The sequence below is a fragment of the Leptonychotes weddellii genome, chromosome 9, assembly GCF_054177405.1.
Source record: "Leptonychotes weddellii isolate Sample4059 chromosome 9, ASM5417740v2, whole genome shotgun sequence".
NCBI classification, from domain to species: Eukaryota; Metazoa; Chordata; class Mammalia; order Carnivora; family Phocidae; genus Leptonychotes; species Leptonychotes weddellii.
In genome coordinates, this window is record NC_138377.1 from 92248450 (window position 1) to 92263754 (window position 15305).

Genomic DNA, 15305 nt, shown 5'->3' on the forward strand with positions numbered 1-15305 from the left:
ATGAGAGAGAGAGAACACATGAGAGGGGAGAGGGTCAGAGGACGAAGCAGACTCCCTGCTGAGCAGGGAGCCCGATGCGGGACTCGATCCCGGGACTCCAGGATCATGACCTGAGCCGAAGGCAGTCGCTTAACCAACTGAGCCACCCAGGCGCCCTCTTATGGTTATTTTAAAGATTAAATGAGACTATGTACATAAAGTGCCTATTACTACAGTGCCAGATACACAGTAAATTGTTCAAAAAGATGTTAATTACCATTAATATTGTTTTTATCAGAGACTGTGAAATTTATCAGAAAAGGCTTCTGGGCAGAATAAATTGGTTGATACATAGTCCAAGGTTGAATTAATTCCTTCAAGGTTCACAGATGTTGGGGAGCACTAGGCCATCATTTTGAGTAGAACATAGCAAAGCCTAGTTTGGGCTGTGAGAATATCACTGGGGGAAAGGACTACTGCAGGTACTGGGTTGTCTCTTTACTTCATCTCCAGTTTTGTTGATTACTTATTCAAGAGGCAGTTTCCCTCTCTCATGAATTGCTAGCTTAAAATTATACCACCTTGGCAATTTTTAAAACATATTTAAAAGCACAGAATAAAAGTTAACTTTCATGCTTAGGACTGATCAAGTCCAGCACTCCCATTATAGAAATATGACAGTGTGAAAATTTTCTACTACAAAATAACTAGAAATTCTGGAGACCAGAGCTAGGCTATACTACATCCTTTCATTTGAGGAAAACAAATCCACCCATCAGCACAGGGAGACCACAAAGAAATTTGTCTCTGCCTGGATGTTAGAGGAGGAGAAAAAAAAGTTTTTAGTGAGAGGGTATCTCTTTAATACTGTCCTCCTGAAGTGTTTAGGGTTCAAATTTACACCATCTATAAGGTATAAGGACCCCCCTCAGCTGAATGAACGTCAAGTTCCCCATCACAACTACAACTTCCATTATTCAGCTAATGGTATCTGATTACGTTTAAGATTATTTCTAGATCAGGCGCTTGGGTGGCTCAGTTGGTTAAGCGACTGCCTTCGGCTCAGGTCATGGTCCCGGAGTCCTGGGATCAAGTCCCACATCGGGCTCCCGGCTCAACGGGGAGCCTGCTTCTCCCTCTGACCCTCTCCCCTCTCATGCTGTTTCTCTCTCTCTCTCAAATAAATAAATAAATAAAATCTTTAAAAAAAAAATATTATTTCTAGATCTCCTATATGCACAACTGCTAATGAACCAGATTATTCCTAAATTGTTTCCTATAATTCCTATAACGGAAAGGAATTATTACATTCAAATTGCCAGAATATCAAATAGTGCTTTAATGAAGAGTAAAGGTACCTTCTAAAAGTAATCTAACTTTCTTGGAGAGCAAATTACCTGAGCAGGTACTTTAACGGTAGAAATAGCTTATTCTATTTATAAACTCTATCAGAGCCAAACAAATATTAATAAAAAAAGACAAATATTCTTTACACTTAAGTATAAAGGTTTGAGGTTTCATTACCTTTTCCCCTGGGTTGCTACTATAGAACATGACACATGGGTACAACTCTGCTGCATCCACATCTTCAAAAGCTAATTTGGGTTCCTACAGTGTGGCAGAGGTGATTAAAAGAAATAAGAAATTTTTTTTAATGTATAATATCCAATCACATTAAGATTCAAAGCTTTTATGAGACAGAACACAATTTACAAGAACAAATCTCAAATAACATTGCTAACCAAGAAAATCCCACATACAACAAATGATCCTGATTTGTTCATCTGCTTCAAAAATCTTACTGGGATTTTACCATCTTTCTGTTGTTTGGTGAAAGAACCAAAAGGTAATAAAGTAAAAGCAGAGAAGAGGGGGTAATCTACAAACTGAGTAACCAGCACTTAAATAATTGAGTTGAGTATAAATAAAAACAAGAAAATATGTAATGCTTGTGAATGAGTTTCAGTACCTCTCCATTTTTCCCAAAGGAAATGGTCCTGGCTTCCATGTCTAGCACACAGGTAATGAAATCTCCTTGAGTAAAGCTGGACAACGTCAGAGTCTGTTCTCCATTGTGATAGAGGTTACCACTATAGGCCCGGTAGAGCCACATATCCGAGGTAGTACGGTGGTTAAAGTCATGTACTGGCCAGCGAGAAACTCCAACACACGTGCCTTCATTTCCTCTGTTTTCCTTCACAATGTAAAACTAAAATAAAATGAAAGTGGTAATGTTCACTAATATCCAAAAAACCTGTTTATATACTATTAATTGCATAAACCAATACTGGGGAATATGCTCATAAACAACATTGATGCATTTATGGGAATATGTAAGTTTATTTCCATCCTAAGTGAAAATAAGATACAAATGAAACAATTTCATCATTTTATAACAATTTAAAAACAAACTTAATTTTTACCTATAGAACATTTAGAGTAACCTTTGAGTACTTATTTAAACAATTTTAGCTTATAATTCAATTATGAAGCTGAAGATGTCCAGTCCAGAAAAATCATTAATGGAAAGCTTCAGTTCTTTACATTCAAATTTTCTTACTCTTTTATGTATATTTCTGTGCAGAGAAGAGTTAATATAGCAGGCCTGAAACTGGTTTTCTTTTTTTTTTCTTGGAGAGGAGAGAAGGGTCAGGACGGGCAGAGGGAAAGGTAGAGAAAGTTAGAGAAAGAATCTTAAGCAGGCTCCACGCCCAGTACGGAACCCAACATGGGGCTTGATCTCAACCCTGAGATCATGACCTGAGCCGAATCATTGGCCCCTGGCTAGTCTCTGGGAATTCAACTGGTAAACAGTTTCCTACACTGATACCAAACTTTCCCTAAGTGATAAGAGTAGCTCACCAGGCATTCAGTGTTTGAACAGTACGGTTTATGCTGAATACCTGCTTTCCTCCTGGGAGTCTGGAATTTTGGTACATGTGAGGCAGAGTACACCTTCATAATGAGCCCCTGGTAAAAAACTGTGGGTGCTAAGTCTCTAATGGGCTTCCCTAACACACTGCATACATGCTGCTGCACTTGGTTGCTGGGAAAAGAGCATATTCCATGTGAGCCCTCATGGGAAGGAGAGAACACAAAGAAGCACACACACTGATTCCTCCAGATTCCACCTTGGTCTTTTCCTCTTTTACCCAGCTTTAAGTCCTTACTGGATGGTTACAATAAACCTTAGTCATAAGTAAAACTATATGCTGAGTCCTATGAATTCTTCTACCAAATCTTTGAATATAGGGGTCATCTTGGGGACCCTTGACACAGTGGTGGCAACAAGAAGATTCATTAGAACTGACTCATTAAAATATAATTACAGTGCTATTTGGAGGAGAGAGAGAGAGAAGTGGTAAAGACAAAACGCTGGTGTCTGGTGGCTATGGAGTTAACACGTGTTATGAAACAGCAAGTGAATTGCTATCTGTTGGGAGAGGTAAAGTTACCTATGGAACTCAAAAATAATAGATCCAACCATAGAAGAGTTAGCTCACTGGCTCCCATGACTGCTTTTGGCCTGGTTAAAGTGAGAAAAAAGAGAGCAGTCAGGGTAAAATTTGTGATGTTCTCTTCTTGTGGGAGGGAAAACAATGGGCCCCAAACATCCCTACAAATGGGCTTTGGATGGGCCAAAGAATACAAATTAATTTGCAGTTGTCTCTCCTCTGGGTGGGAGGGCAAAAAGTTCAAATTTCCCCAAAGGTGAGTTCTGGGTAGACCAAAAATATTAGAAGTGTGTGTTCCTCTTTCCTCCAAGTAAGAGGGAAAAAAGTTAAATCAGTTCCCAGAGCTGGAACAAAGCTGAAAAGAAAAGAAAAGGAGAAAAGAGAAAGAAAGAAAAGAAAAGAAAAAAGAAAAGACCTCTCCAGTTATTTTCTTTAGCCTAGATGCTTCCACTGCTGTAGCAGTGCCCCTGACCCAACTAATTACCCTAAATTCACTCTAAGACCTTGAGTAAACTTGAAATCTGAAGGGGAATAGTTTTAAATTTTTAAAGATTTTTATTTATTTTTTTGACAGAGAGACGGCGAGAGAGGGAACACAAGTAGGGGGAGTGGAGGGAGAAGCAGGCTTCCTGCCGAGCAGCGAGCCTGATGCGAGGCTCAATCCCAGGACCCTGGGATCATGACCTGAGCCGAAGGCAGATGCCTAATGACTGAGCCATCCAGGTGCCCCAAATTTTAAATTTAAAAAAAAAAAAGCTTTTTTTTGTGGCTATTTCATCTAGATGTGTAATAAAACTGATGTAAAATATTACAGGCTTGTAACTTCATAAATGCTAAGGGATCATCCTGATCAGTGAAAGCTACAAAGGAAAAATTGTTAGGGAGACACAACTTCCTTGTTTTTTGCCACCAGAGGGTAAATTTTATCTCTTTTGAGTATCAGAAACAAAATAAGCTTCCATAACTGATGATTTTTTGCTATGATTTTTGCTTACTGGAGCCTCTGAAAAAAGGGAGACAATATATAAAGAGTGATAATCTCCAGAGATACACAGATATATTTTCAGAGTTTTAAAAAGTAGTTTTCACTTGCCATTCAGTTCATCAGTAAAATCTGATGTCTGACTTTTAGAGGCTAATGATTTTCTAGCCTAAAGTGCATATTTTTGACTGGCTAAATTTGGACTCAGAGACTGACAAGGCAAAAAGAGCCTAGAAAAGCCTTGCTTGTCACTTGGATTTGAAACACAGCAGTTTGGTCTGACAACCTCTAGGCTTCATTGATGCCAAAAAAGTTGTCAGCTTTTCAGAATCCTGAATTTATAGATTCTAATTGCTTGGACCTGACTCCAAGCTAAAACGTGATACTGTCTGCCATGGGCTATTTCAACCCAACATGAGCTGTGCTCAATTCAAAAGCAGGAACTGGCCCAAAGAACAAAACTCAAATTTTGGGAGTGTTGCAGATTTAGGACTCCTCTGTGGGGCCACAAACTCTGAAAACCTCATAGATTCTGGCTGGACTGTCTGGGTCACTTGCAGATGCCCCTAGGAAAGGGCTTGTTCTTTGATGGAACCATCTAAATTTGAGCTAACTGGCTCCATACTTCTGACACAGAAACTGATTTCACTCCTCTAATGATGTAGTTGGAGGAAGGCATACCACAGGGAGTATGACCTTGCCATCCACTCTTAATCGATTGGACCTGCAACCTCTTCTTGGGGACATCCCACTACTGTTGGCTTATACTATGTTCAGCTTTTTGGATTACTTGCAGGTTGCAACAACAGACTGATAGCTTGACTCTCCATGTCTCATCTTTCTTCTGATAGACACATCTAAGTAAGGCCTTTTATTAAAAGAATTTCTTCCAGAAAGAGATTGATCTTTTCTAGGCTGCTCACTAGATAAATGATTAGGATAAAAGAGTTAAGAGGTTTTTAAACCTTTTGAAAAAAAATTTTTAACTGGGATTTTTGTCCTGATCAACTTCCTGACTAACTGTTCTGGTTAAGTTGTATGAAAATGGTTTTGTGTGAAAATTCTTTTGTCCTTGCACCCAACCCTTCTGTACAAAAGGTCTAAATGAAGATAAAAAACATGACTGAAAAACTCCGAAGTTATAATTACTAAATGAGACCTATGATTTCAGAATAAGGGAGAAAAAAAAAAAAAACAAAAAACCCAGACCCTTGGGAAGTGTGGAGGAGTGGGGACGGCATTAATGATCTTTGTTTTTTTTTTTAATTTTTTTATTTATTTATTCATGAAAGTCAGAGAGAGAGAGAGAGGCAGAGGCAGAGGGAGAGAAGCAGGCTCCCCGCCTAGCAGGGAGCCCAATGCGGGACTCCATCCCAGGACTCTGGGATCATGACCTGAGCCAAAGGCAGACGCTTAACCATCTGAGCCACCCAGGCGCCCCTAATGATCTTTGTTTTTCAGAACTGTTTTTCTTAGGGGGAAAAAAAAAATCCATGTTGTCTTGAAGGCTGCTGTGAGTACTTCAAATTCAACCTGACTGCTGAGCCTCCCATCATAACTGACAGACTATGAAAAACAGGGAGTGGCCCTAGCTCCTGCATATTCCACAGCACACCTCTAGATGTCATCATGCTCTTGAGGCAAATAAATTGGTATCACAGATAAGTAAAACCATTTAACTGACTGCCTTTAGGCAGTCCCTGAGTCCCACTGACTCTAAATTATTCAAACTGACTGGGAGCAGAGGGTGGGAGGTACCCCTGGTGGAAGGTCACGTTGGGGCCCTGTTAACTTGTTCTGCTTAATACTGTACATCATGACCAGGGGTATCCTAACAATCATAAACTCTTCGTTTCCAAGGATAGCACGTATGCCTTCTAGAACTGTAGTTCTTGTGTGTGCACCCTAACATGACACTACCTAAGCCCTGGACTGGCCAGAGTTGTGCTGTGCTGAAATGATGCCTAAGCCAGTTAATACAAAAACTTAAGGGCAAATCCACATGGCTTTTTATGACAGGCCTTTACGGTTAATGGGATTTGTTTTAACTAGCTAAGTCTAGGACCCCCTCAATAGTACAAGTTGGTCTCACCCTGCTGCCTAGGGTCCTACTGATAATTTTACTGTAAAGAGATGGTGGCCAAGGGCCAAGGGGGTGGACTATGCCAAAAAGGAATTAATATAGCAGAGACTGCCATCCTTAGAAAGTCCTGCTTGCAGTGTTGGACCCTGTCTGAAATTTGGAACTAGACTGGTAAACAGTTTCCTTCACCGATAAAAACTTTCCCTAACTGATGAGGGTGGCTCATTGTGCCTGGGCTGTTTTGTACAACAGTATCATTTAGCATTAACACCTCCTTTCCCTCTGGGACTAAAATTTTAGTGTATATCAAGGCAGAGGGTATGTGACCAGCACCCAAAAAAATCTTAGGCACTTAGTCTCTCATGGGCTTTCCTAGGCAGAAACATCACACAGATTACTGTATTTTCATGGCTGGGTATGATCTCTGTGACCCCTCATAAGAGGGATTATCAACATTTTTTAACTGCTCATTTAAAAAATTTTTGAGGGCGCCTGGGTGGCTCAGTTGGTTAAGCGACTGCCTTCGACTCAGGTCATGATCCTGGAGTCACGGGATCGAGTCCCGCATCGGGCTCCCTGCTCGGCGGGGAGTCTGCTTCTCACTCTCCCGCTCCCCCCTCTCATGTGCTCTCTCTCATTCTCTCTCAAATAAATAAAATCTTTAAAAAAAAAAAAAAATTTTTTTGAGATAACCTGAGAAGAATTTATAACAGAGTTACAAAAATAACAGATTTCTTGTATACCTTCATTCAGTGCCATTTTTGTTAACATCTTACGTAAAGATAAAACATTTACATGATGATTTTTTTTTTTAAGTAGGCTCCACACACAACATGGGGCTTGAACTCACAACCCTGAGATCAAGAAGCACATGCTCTACCAACTGAGACAACAAAGTGCCCCTATATATGATTTTTTAAAAGTCTTTCATACATTTTTTTGTAAGAACCTGGGGAGAAAAGGACTAAAAGACAAAATGCTAAAAACTACTTAGAATTCTACGTACCTTCCACTGATAGCACCCAGAAGTTACTCCAGTTGATGCCAATCCATATCCTTTTCCTCCACTGCCATGAGTTAAAATCTGTCCATTCTCAACTAGGCAACACTGAGCTTTCTCTGGGTCAAATGATACTTCTTGTATAGGAAGATTCTCATCTTCTTCCTCCAACTCTCCCTGCTTCTACCAAAAAGGAAGCTGGGTCAGTACTTTGGGATAATCCAGATCTCAGTTAATATATATTCTAAGACTCCTTAGTTTGAGTCCACAAATATTTATTAAATATCTACTATGTACCAGGTACTGTGCAGGCAATGGGAACACAATGATAAATACAGCATGGCCTCTGCATAAAGCTTACAGTCCAATTAGGGGCCAGAGAAATAAATAACACCAGTATTGTGAGAGAATAACAGAAGTTACATGACCAGTATAGCAGAAACATAAAGGTGTAAGTGTCTAAACATGCTTGGGAAGGATAAGGAAAGTATTCAAAAGAGGATATCTTCTGAGCTGAGTCCTAAATAATAAGAAGGCATTCGGCAGCTGATCAAAGAAGAGAAAGGCATTTAGGGCAGTAAGTAGAGCACTGTGCCAAGGCATGGAGGTACAACAGAGTTCAGTGATTTATAGTAATTGCAAGCAGTGTGGAATGTCTGGAGGATGAGAATGGCAGAAAAGGAGGCTAGAAAGAGAAGAAGAACAAAATCATGGAAGGCCCTGAATGCCATTTAAAGTTTGAACTTTACAGACAATAGGGAGTGCTTACAGAAATTTATATAGAGGATCTCTAATCAGATCAATGCTTTATAAACATTGTTTTACCAGGGGTATACAGTATGAAGGCAGAGAGATCAATCGGAAGATTACTGCAAGAGTTCAGGTAAAAAACAGTGAGGACTTCAATTTATTAATTCACTCAATGAGTATTTATTAAGCATCTACTATGTGTAAGACATTATACCAGGTCCTATATATTCAGCAGTATATTAGATAGATAAGGTCTCTGCTCTCACATAACTTTTATATGTATAAATAATAAAATGTTTATATATATAAAATGTAAAAAAATATATTTTATATATTCATAATATATATAAAATAAAAACACATAGTTTTAAATAATGTATTTCTAATATATTTATATTATATATGTAATTAAATAATATATTTAAAACTATTTAGAACTTACACTTTAGAAGGTAGAAACAGAAGATACATAAAAAAATATCAGGTATGTGCTATGTCAAAATTAAAGCAAATGATGTAACAGAGTATGTGACAAGTAACTCTAGATTTAGGATCAGGAAAGGGAACTCTGAAGAAGTGATGAAGAAGCGGGGATGATGGTTGAAAAAAGAAGGGGTCTTGGGACCAAGCCTTGGGATACTCCAACACTTAAACAGAAGAGGAAGAACTAATAAAAGAGAATGAGAAGAAGCCATTGTACTGAGATAGAAGGAAAACCAGAGAAAGTGTGGGCCCATGAAAACTAAGAGAAAGATTAAGGTAGCTACATAAATGGATTTCAGAACAATTTAGGAAGTAAAATCAATGAGGCCTAGTGACTACATGGATGGGGTGACATTAGGAGAATCAGAATTCCCAAGAACACAGGTTTGGAAGCTATGTGAATGGTGGTGCCACCAATTAAAAAATGGACATGGAAAAAAGTAAAAAAGTTTGATGGGGAGACACCTGGGCTGGCATTTAAGTTTGGAAGACACTGCATATAGGTGAAAATGGTTCCAGATATATTCCAGACGGCTGGAAAAGGTAAGACTGGAACTCTGAGGGATAACAGAGTTTGGGATGGAGGGAAGGAGAACGTGGCACCAAAGAAGAAATGCCTCTAGAGGGAACCAAGGATTGGCAGAGGAATGGAGATGTAGGAGAAGGCAGTATTTTGAAAACAACAGAAGCTAGAGTTTCCTGAGATCAAGTAAGATGTAGACAAAAAAGTGCATCCTACGTTTAGCAATTAGCACTTACTTTTGTCATTTAATTTCAGTGTTTTGATGGAAGAGCAACAACTGAATTGAAGAGAACATGAGAACTAAGGAGTGGCTTATAAATATGTATAAAATTACTCTTCTGAGAAGCTTAGCAGTGAAGGACAAGTGAGAGGACATGGGTGGCTTCTTGGGTAAAAAAAGGATTTTGGGGAGGGTAGGAATGAGAGATGTTTATAAGTTGAGAAAAAGGAACCAGTGGAGAAGGAGAAAGTGCAAAAAGAATATGGAATAACTGATAGAACAAAGTCCCCCAGAGGAGAAGGAGTCCAGAGACAGGAGACAGGATAGTAGTCATTTGTGCTGTCTAAAAATACCTTTTTGGAAGAATCACTTACCTGTGACTTTATTTCTTGTTCTTTTTCCTTTATCTGAATAGCATGTTTGGCCTGAGCAATGGGTGTCTCCCACATACAGTCCGACAGAAGGGAAAAGAGGCGTTCAACAACCTATTTATTGAAAGAAAAAGAATGATGAAATTTGTAAAAGATAATTTTAAGTAATTTTAGAAAAAATAAGTCATGTAACTGTAATATTAAGTCAAATATGAAATTTGATTATAACAATGTACAAGCTACTTTGGGTGTCTGTAAGTTAAACATCTTTTTTTAGAAGGATCATTAACCCACTTTCTAGTGGGTTCCATGGCCCTCCATGTTTCCTCACTATATGGACCTCTGATAAGGCCACACAACCACACATATTTCTCTCTCTAGAGGCCCAAACCTAGTAAGAAATTCCACAGATTTTCCTTTCCTTCTGACCTTCCAAGTATTCACTATTCCCCTACTCCTCACACCCATAAGCTTAATTTCTTTCTCCTTGCTTGGAAATGAAATAATAAAGCAATCTCAGAAGCAGAAGTTTTGCTACTGAATTAATGACACATTTACCACTGAAGAGACTATAATTTGGATTTGGGGTGAATTATATTACACATGTGAAAAATATCTTCTAATAGCTTTAAAGAATAGAAACCTGAGCCATTTGATCATCTTCTACACCAGATTCACAAGCTGGTAGCACAGCCTCAAGGACGTGAAGTGCAAGGAGCCTCGTTCTTAGGTTACCAACTAGAGGAATACCTGGGAGGGGGGAAAAGACATTTTCTTATTATCAGTGTGACTTACATTCAAAGTGTAAATGAACTTCTTGAATAAAAATATCTGAGGCTCATTAGCCATTTATGGTTGGAATGGACTACACTTTAACCTATTATCACAAGAATTCTGGACTCATCCCATACCCAATGTACATGAATATTCATGTTTATATCTCAGTTTTTATGTATATATAAGATTTATTTGTTAGAGGGCGCCTGGGTGGCTCAGTTGGTTAAGCGACTGCCTTCGGCTCAGGTCATGATCCTGGAGTCCCGGGATCGAGTCCCGCATCGGGCTCCCTGCTCGGCAGGGAGTCTGCTTCTCCCTCTGACCCTTCTCCCTCTCATGCTGTCTCTCATTCTCTCTGTCTCAAATAAATAAATAAAATCTTAAAAAAAAAAAAAGATTTATTTGTTAGAGAGGGAGAGAGAGAGGGCACACACATGAGGGGCGGGGCAAAGAGAGAGGCGGAGAAACAATCTTAAGCAGACTCCTCACTGAGTGCGGAGCCCAACGGGGGGGCTTAATCTCACAACCCTGAGATCATGACCTGAGCCGAAACCAAGAGTGGGATGCTTAACTGACTGCGCCACTCAAGCACCCCCCCTTTTTTTTTAAGATTCATTGATTTATTTTAGAGAAAGAGAAAAAGAGAGAGACCAAAGAGAGAGAGCGCCCATGTGCGCAGGGGGGCCCGGGGGGAGGATTTTTATGTATATATAAAGGGAATAGCACTATAATAACTACTGTGCCAAGTACTACTATGTTATGCATTTCATACACATTAACTCTACTGATCTTCACAAATCCTACCCATTTTACTGATGAGGAAACCGAGGCTGAGAGAAGTGAAGTAAGGTGACCATAGTTCAGCAGAGGTAGAATTTTAAATGGATCTGTTAATCTCTAAAGCTCAAGCTTATCATAGCCTTTCATGGCTTCTTCTCCATCCTGGCAGGCCCTGACTGCCTCCCAGAGATTGTTAGGATTAATGGCAAGTAAACAGTTTGTACTTTTCTAAAGTAAGCAAAGGTAGAGGCAGAATAATGATGCTCTTTTTTTATACCTTCTACCACAACAAAACCAATTAAAAATAAATGAGTATCTGATTTTTTTCTTTATGCTCTAAGACATTAATCAATATAAGCCTCACCTTATTAAATGAGAGAAAAAAAGCTGTTTTAAGTTATACTAGTTAAGAAAAACTAGCAAAGTATATTGAGAATGCATACATATAAAATAACATGGTACCACAGAAAATTAAATGATGTTTTAGCATATTTAAGAAAGACTGGGGATTGATGAAAAAGTTCTGGAAACGGAGAGTAGGGATGGTTGAATAACACTACGAATGTACTGAATGTCACTGAATTGCAATGCTTAAATAGTTAAAACTGTAGATTTTATTTTATATTTTATTTTATATCACTGTAAATTTTATGTATATTTTACCACAATTGAAAAAAAAGACTAGGAAAGGACTGACAGTAATCCATGCAAGCAGACCAAACTTCTAGGCTAAGAACTGGGAGGTGAGCTTATTACATACAACTTTCATAGATAGCACACAATCAGAAGTTATAATCAAGACAACAGAAATCATATTATGATAAGAGAAAATGGACAAATGAGATCTGCACTTTGATAATCAAGAAGTGATGTCAAAATCTGTGCCAAATTATCATTTTAAACAGTATGTTCTCTGCTTATTTTTATTATGATAATCCAAACAAATAGCGTCAAGTTCTTTAGATTAAATCTATCATCTAGTCTGGTGCTACTTTCTATTATTTCCTATCAACTTTTACTTCTGAAAGTAGATTTTTCTTTTGATCAAGTAAGTATTTAGAAAATAAAAGTCTTGAGGGCGCCTGGGTGGCTCAGTTGGTTAAGCGACTGCCTTCGGCTCAGGTCATGATCCTGGAGTCCCGGGATGGAGTCCCGCATCAGGCTCCCTGCTCGGCAGGGAGTCTGCTTCTCCCTCTGACACTCCTCCCTCTCATGCTCTCTGTCTCTCATTCTCTCTGTCTCAAATAAATAAATAAAATCTTTAAAAAAAATAAAAATAAAAAAATAAATAAATAAAATAAAAGTCTTGAAATCAAGGTCAAATATCCAATGTTGTTCAAGTCCGGCACTATCTGAATAAAATACGTGTGATGTATAAAAATACTCTAACACAAGGCAAAGGTCATATACCTGAAGAACACTTCTGAGATGCTATATTTAGAAGCACTTCTGTCCATTTTGGGGAAGCCATTTTTGATTGAATTGCTTTTGAAGATACAACTCTGCGAAGAAAAACTAAAAAATCCCCCAGATGCAGTTCGGCTGCATGTTGTTTCCTAAGAGCAGCTGAAGAGGGAAAAGACAAGTTCACATTACAACCAAAAATCAACAGGAAAATGTCTTATCAAGTAACTTGCATTTAGATGCAGGATGCCCAAACTTAATTCAAAATTTAAGTTGTCAATTAGCTGCTAAATTTTTAAAACTTAACAGAATGGGGAAAGGTCAGAAAATAATGCCAAGCTTAAAACATTTTTTACATTTGTGTACAATAGTGAGGTTGCTAGAATAAAGTATGTGTATTTGGTTTTGTGCATTTTCTTTTTTACTGCTATTCTGAAAAACAACAGTTCTCTATCCAAGTCTAGAGTTTTACCAGGTAGAATCTGAAGGAAATGGTCTGTGAACCCCCTTAAAATTGTATGAAAATTGTGTATTTGATCAGTAAAAGAGTTCACAACGTGGATCACATTTTCAAAAAGTCCATGATCCCCCAGCCCAATCAAATTAAGAATCACATCTCTAAAAACCCCTTGGTGCTTTCAGATTCTATAAGGAAACAAACTTCCAGGCCTGAATCTGATATGCCTGAGCACTAACTCCATGTATAAAGATCTTTCATACAAACGTGCCCTAACCAATCTTCCCAGTTTTTCCACCAGCATCAGTACCAGACTCTCGGCCCCCTCATAGATTCCCTCCCCCACTGTGCATTTTGAGACCAGAGAACTATCTGCTCTTCATGTAATACACCATGTTCTATCATCATCCAACACCTTTTATACCCTCTCAGCCTGGCAAAGTCCCACTCAAGACTCAAGGGGAGGAAGGATGCCAGTGAGGCAGTTGCCCAGAATGTCAACCTCTAAGAGGCACAAAAACATACAAAATCCTAACAATCTGAAGGCAGGTATACACAGCACTCCTTTCAGGGAGATTCTGGCATGTCAAATTAAGGAATACACAGACAAGTCACTTTAGAGGGAGACCCCCGTACCAAGGGCCACACTTAGATGGCCAGGAATCTACCTTCACAGACATCTCATCATAACTGGAGGACTTCTGTTCTGCTGAAATGGGTGTGCAGGTCTATGACAGAACTAGAACGCTGGCAACAATTAGAGACCATTGTACTCCTTTGCTACACTTCCTCCACATGGTACTCTAACTCTTCTTTGCTTAAATGCTAATAAGCAAATATTTTTATAATATCAGTTTAAAGAATATAAAATTATTAACCTACCCTGGGTACCCACATATCACTCCAACCATTCCTTCAAAATCCAGTTCAAAAGCTACCTCTTCTATGTGGCCTTCTCTCTGGGTAGAGATCCTTGGGAAAATCTCTTTTCTCATGAGGCCTCCATTCTACCCCCCATCCTCACTCCCAGCAAGTATCTCTGTAACAAGACACTAAATTAATTAAATTAACTGAAGTCTGGAGACCTTAAATATAAAGCTGGTTGATACACCTTGGTGATTCAGTTTGTTTCAGTAACAATACTATGTTTGAAATGAAAGGTACACCTTACTTTCAGTTAAGTATTTTAGAGAGTTTGTGGGGTTATTAAAAGCTGGCCACTGCATGTGACCAGAATCAGTCTCACTCCCAGCCATCCCCATGAATAGAGAGAGTACAACATTCTCTCTAGGATGACCTATGTGGATTCAGTCTGCTGTTACACCTACCGAGTTCACTCATGGAAGAACTGTTTCTTTCTTTACTGGATATGGAAGGGCCCAGTTTTCCTGGGAACCTACAGGTTGAGAAGTAACTCTATTACGTCTTCCTTGCTGTCCATATGTGCAGTATTCAGCACAGAATGGTGAGAAACTATTACCTTAACCACCTTGTATTCCTCACTGGATCTCAGGAAAACAGGAGGTGGTATTAAAAGCTTGTGTTTATTTTACCCCCTCTGAGTCTGCCCATGCTCTTTGTCTAAGTACCATACTCTCCATATGAACAGGGAGAAGGAATTTGCCACAGGTTCAGCCTCTGAAATCAAAAACTGGTCCTTAATCAGACTCATCCATCCTCTAGATTCTGACTTAAGAAATTCAGCTCTTTCTTCTGAGCTTCTTGTATTACACTGTAATTATTTGTTGGCATGTATGCCTTTCTCATTACCCTGAAGATTCCTGAGGACAGAGACAATGTTTTATCATTTTTGTATCCACAGGGTATTTCCTCTATCCACTCACCTATCTACACAATATTATTTAAATATTACTTTATCTAATTTTAACATTATTAAAGGATTTTAACAGAGAGGATTTTAAGGGCTCCCAGAGTTTATTATGGTAATAAGACATGGTAGTTCTGCAAAAACTTTTTAAATAAATGACCAATTTTAAACTTTTATTCCTTAATTATGTAGCAGACAAAGGTAGCACTTCTG

At 38.8% G+C, this 15305-nt stretch overlaps 1 protein-coding gene across 1 annotated transcript in view; it reads right to left on the bottom strand.

Moving 5' to 3' along the window:
• HERC1 (HECT and RLD domain containing E3 ubiquitin protein ligase family member 1) overlaps positions 1-15305 on the bottom strand; it is a 188953-nt gene that overhangs the window by 58613 nt on the left and 115035 nt on the right. The window contains exons 31-36 of the mRNA XM_081831870.1: positions 12814-12969; positions 10490-10596; positions 9850-9960; positions 7506-7682; positions 1949-2188; positions 1395-1587 (exon numbers count right to left, since the gene is read on the bottom strand). Coding sequence (XP_081687996.1) covers positions 1395-1587; positions 1949-2188; positions 7506-7682; positions 9850-9960; positions 10490-10596; positions 12814-12969 — 984 coding nt within the window. The remainder of the gene's footprint in view (positions 1-1394; positions 1588-1948; positions 2189-7505; positions 7683-9849; positions 9961-10489; positions 10597-12813; positions 12970-15305) is intronic.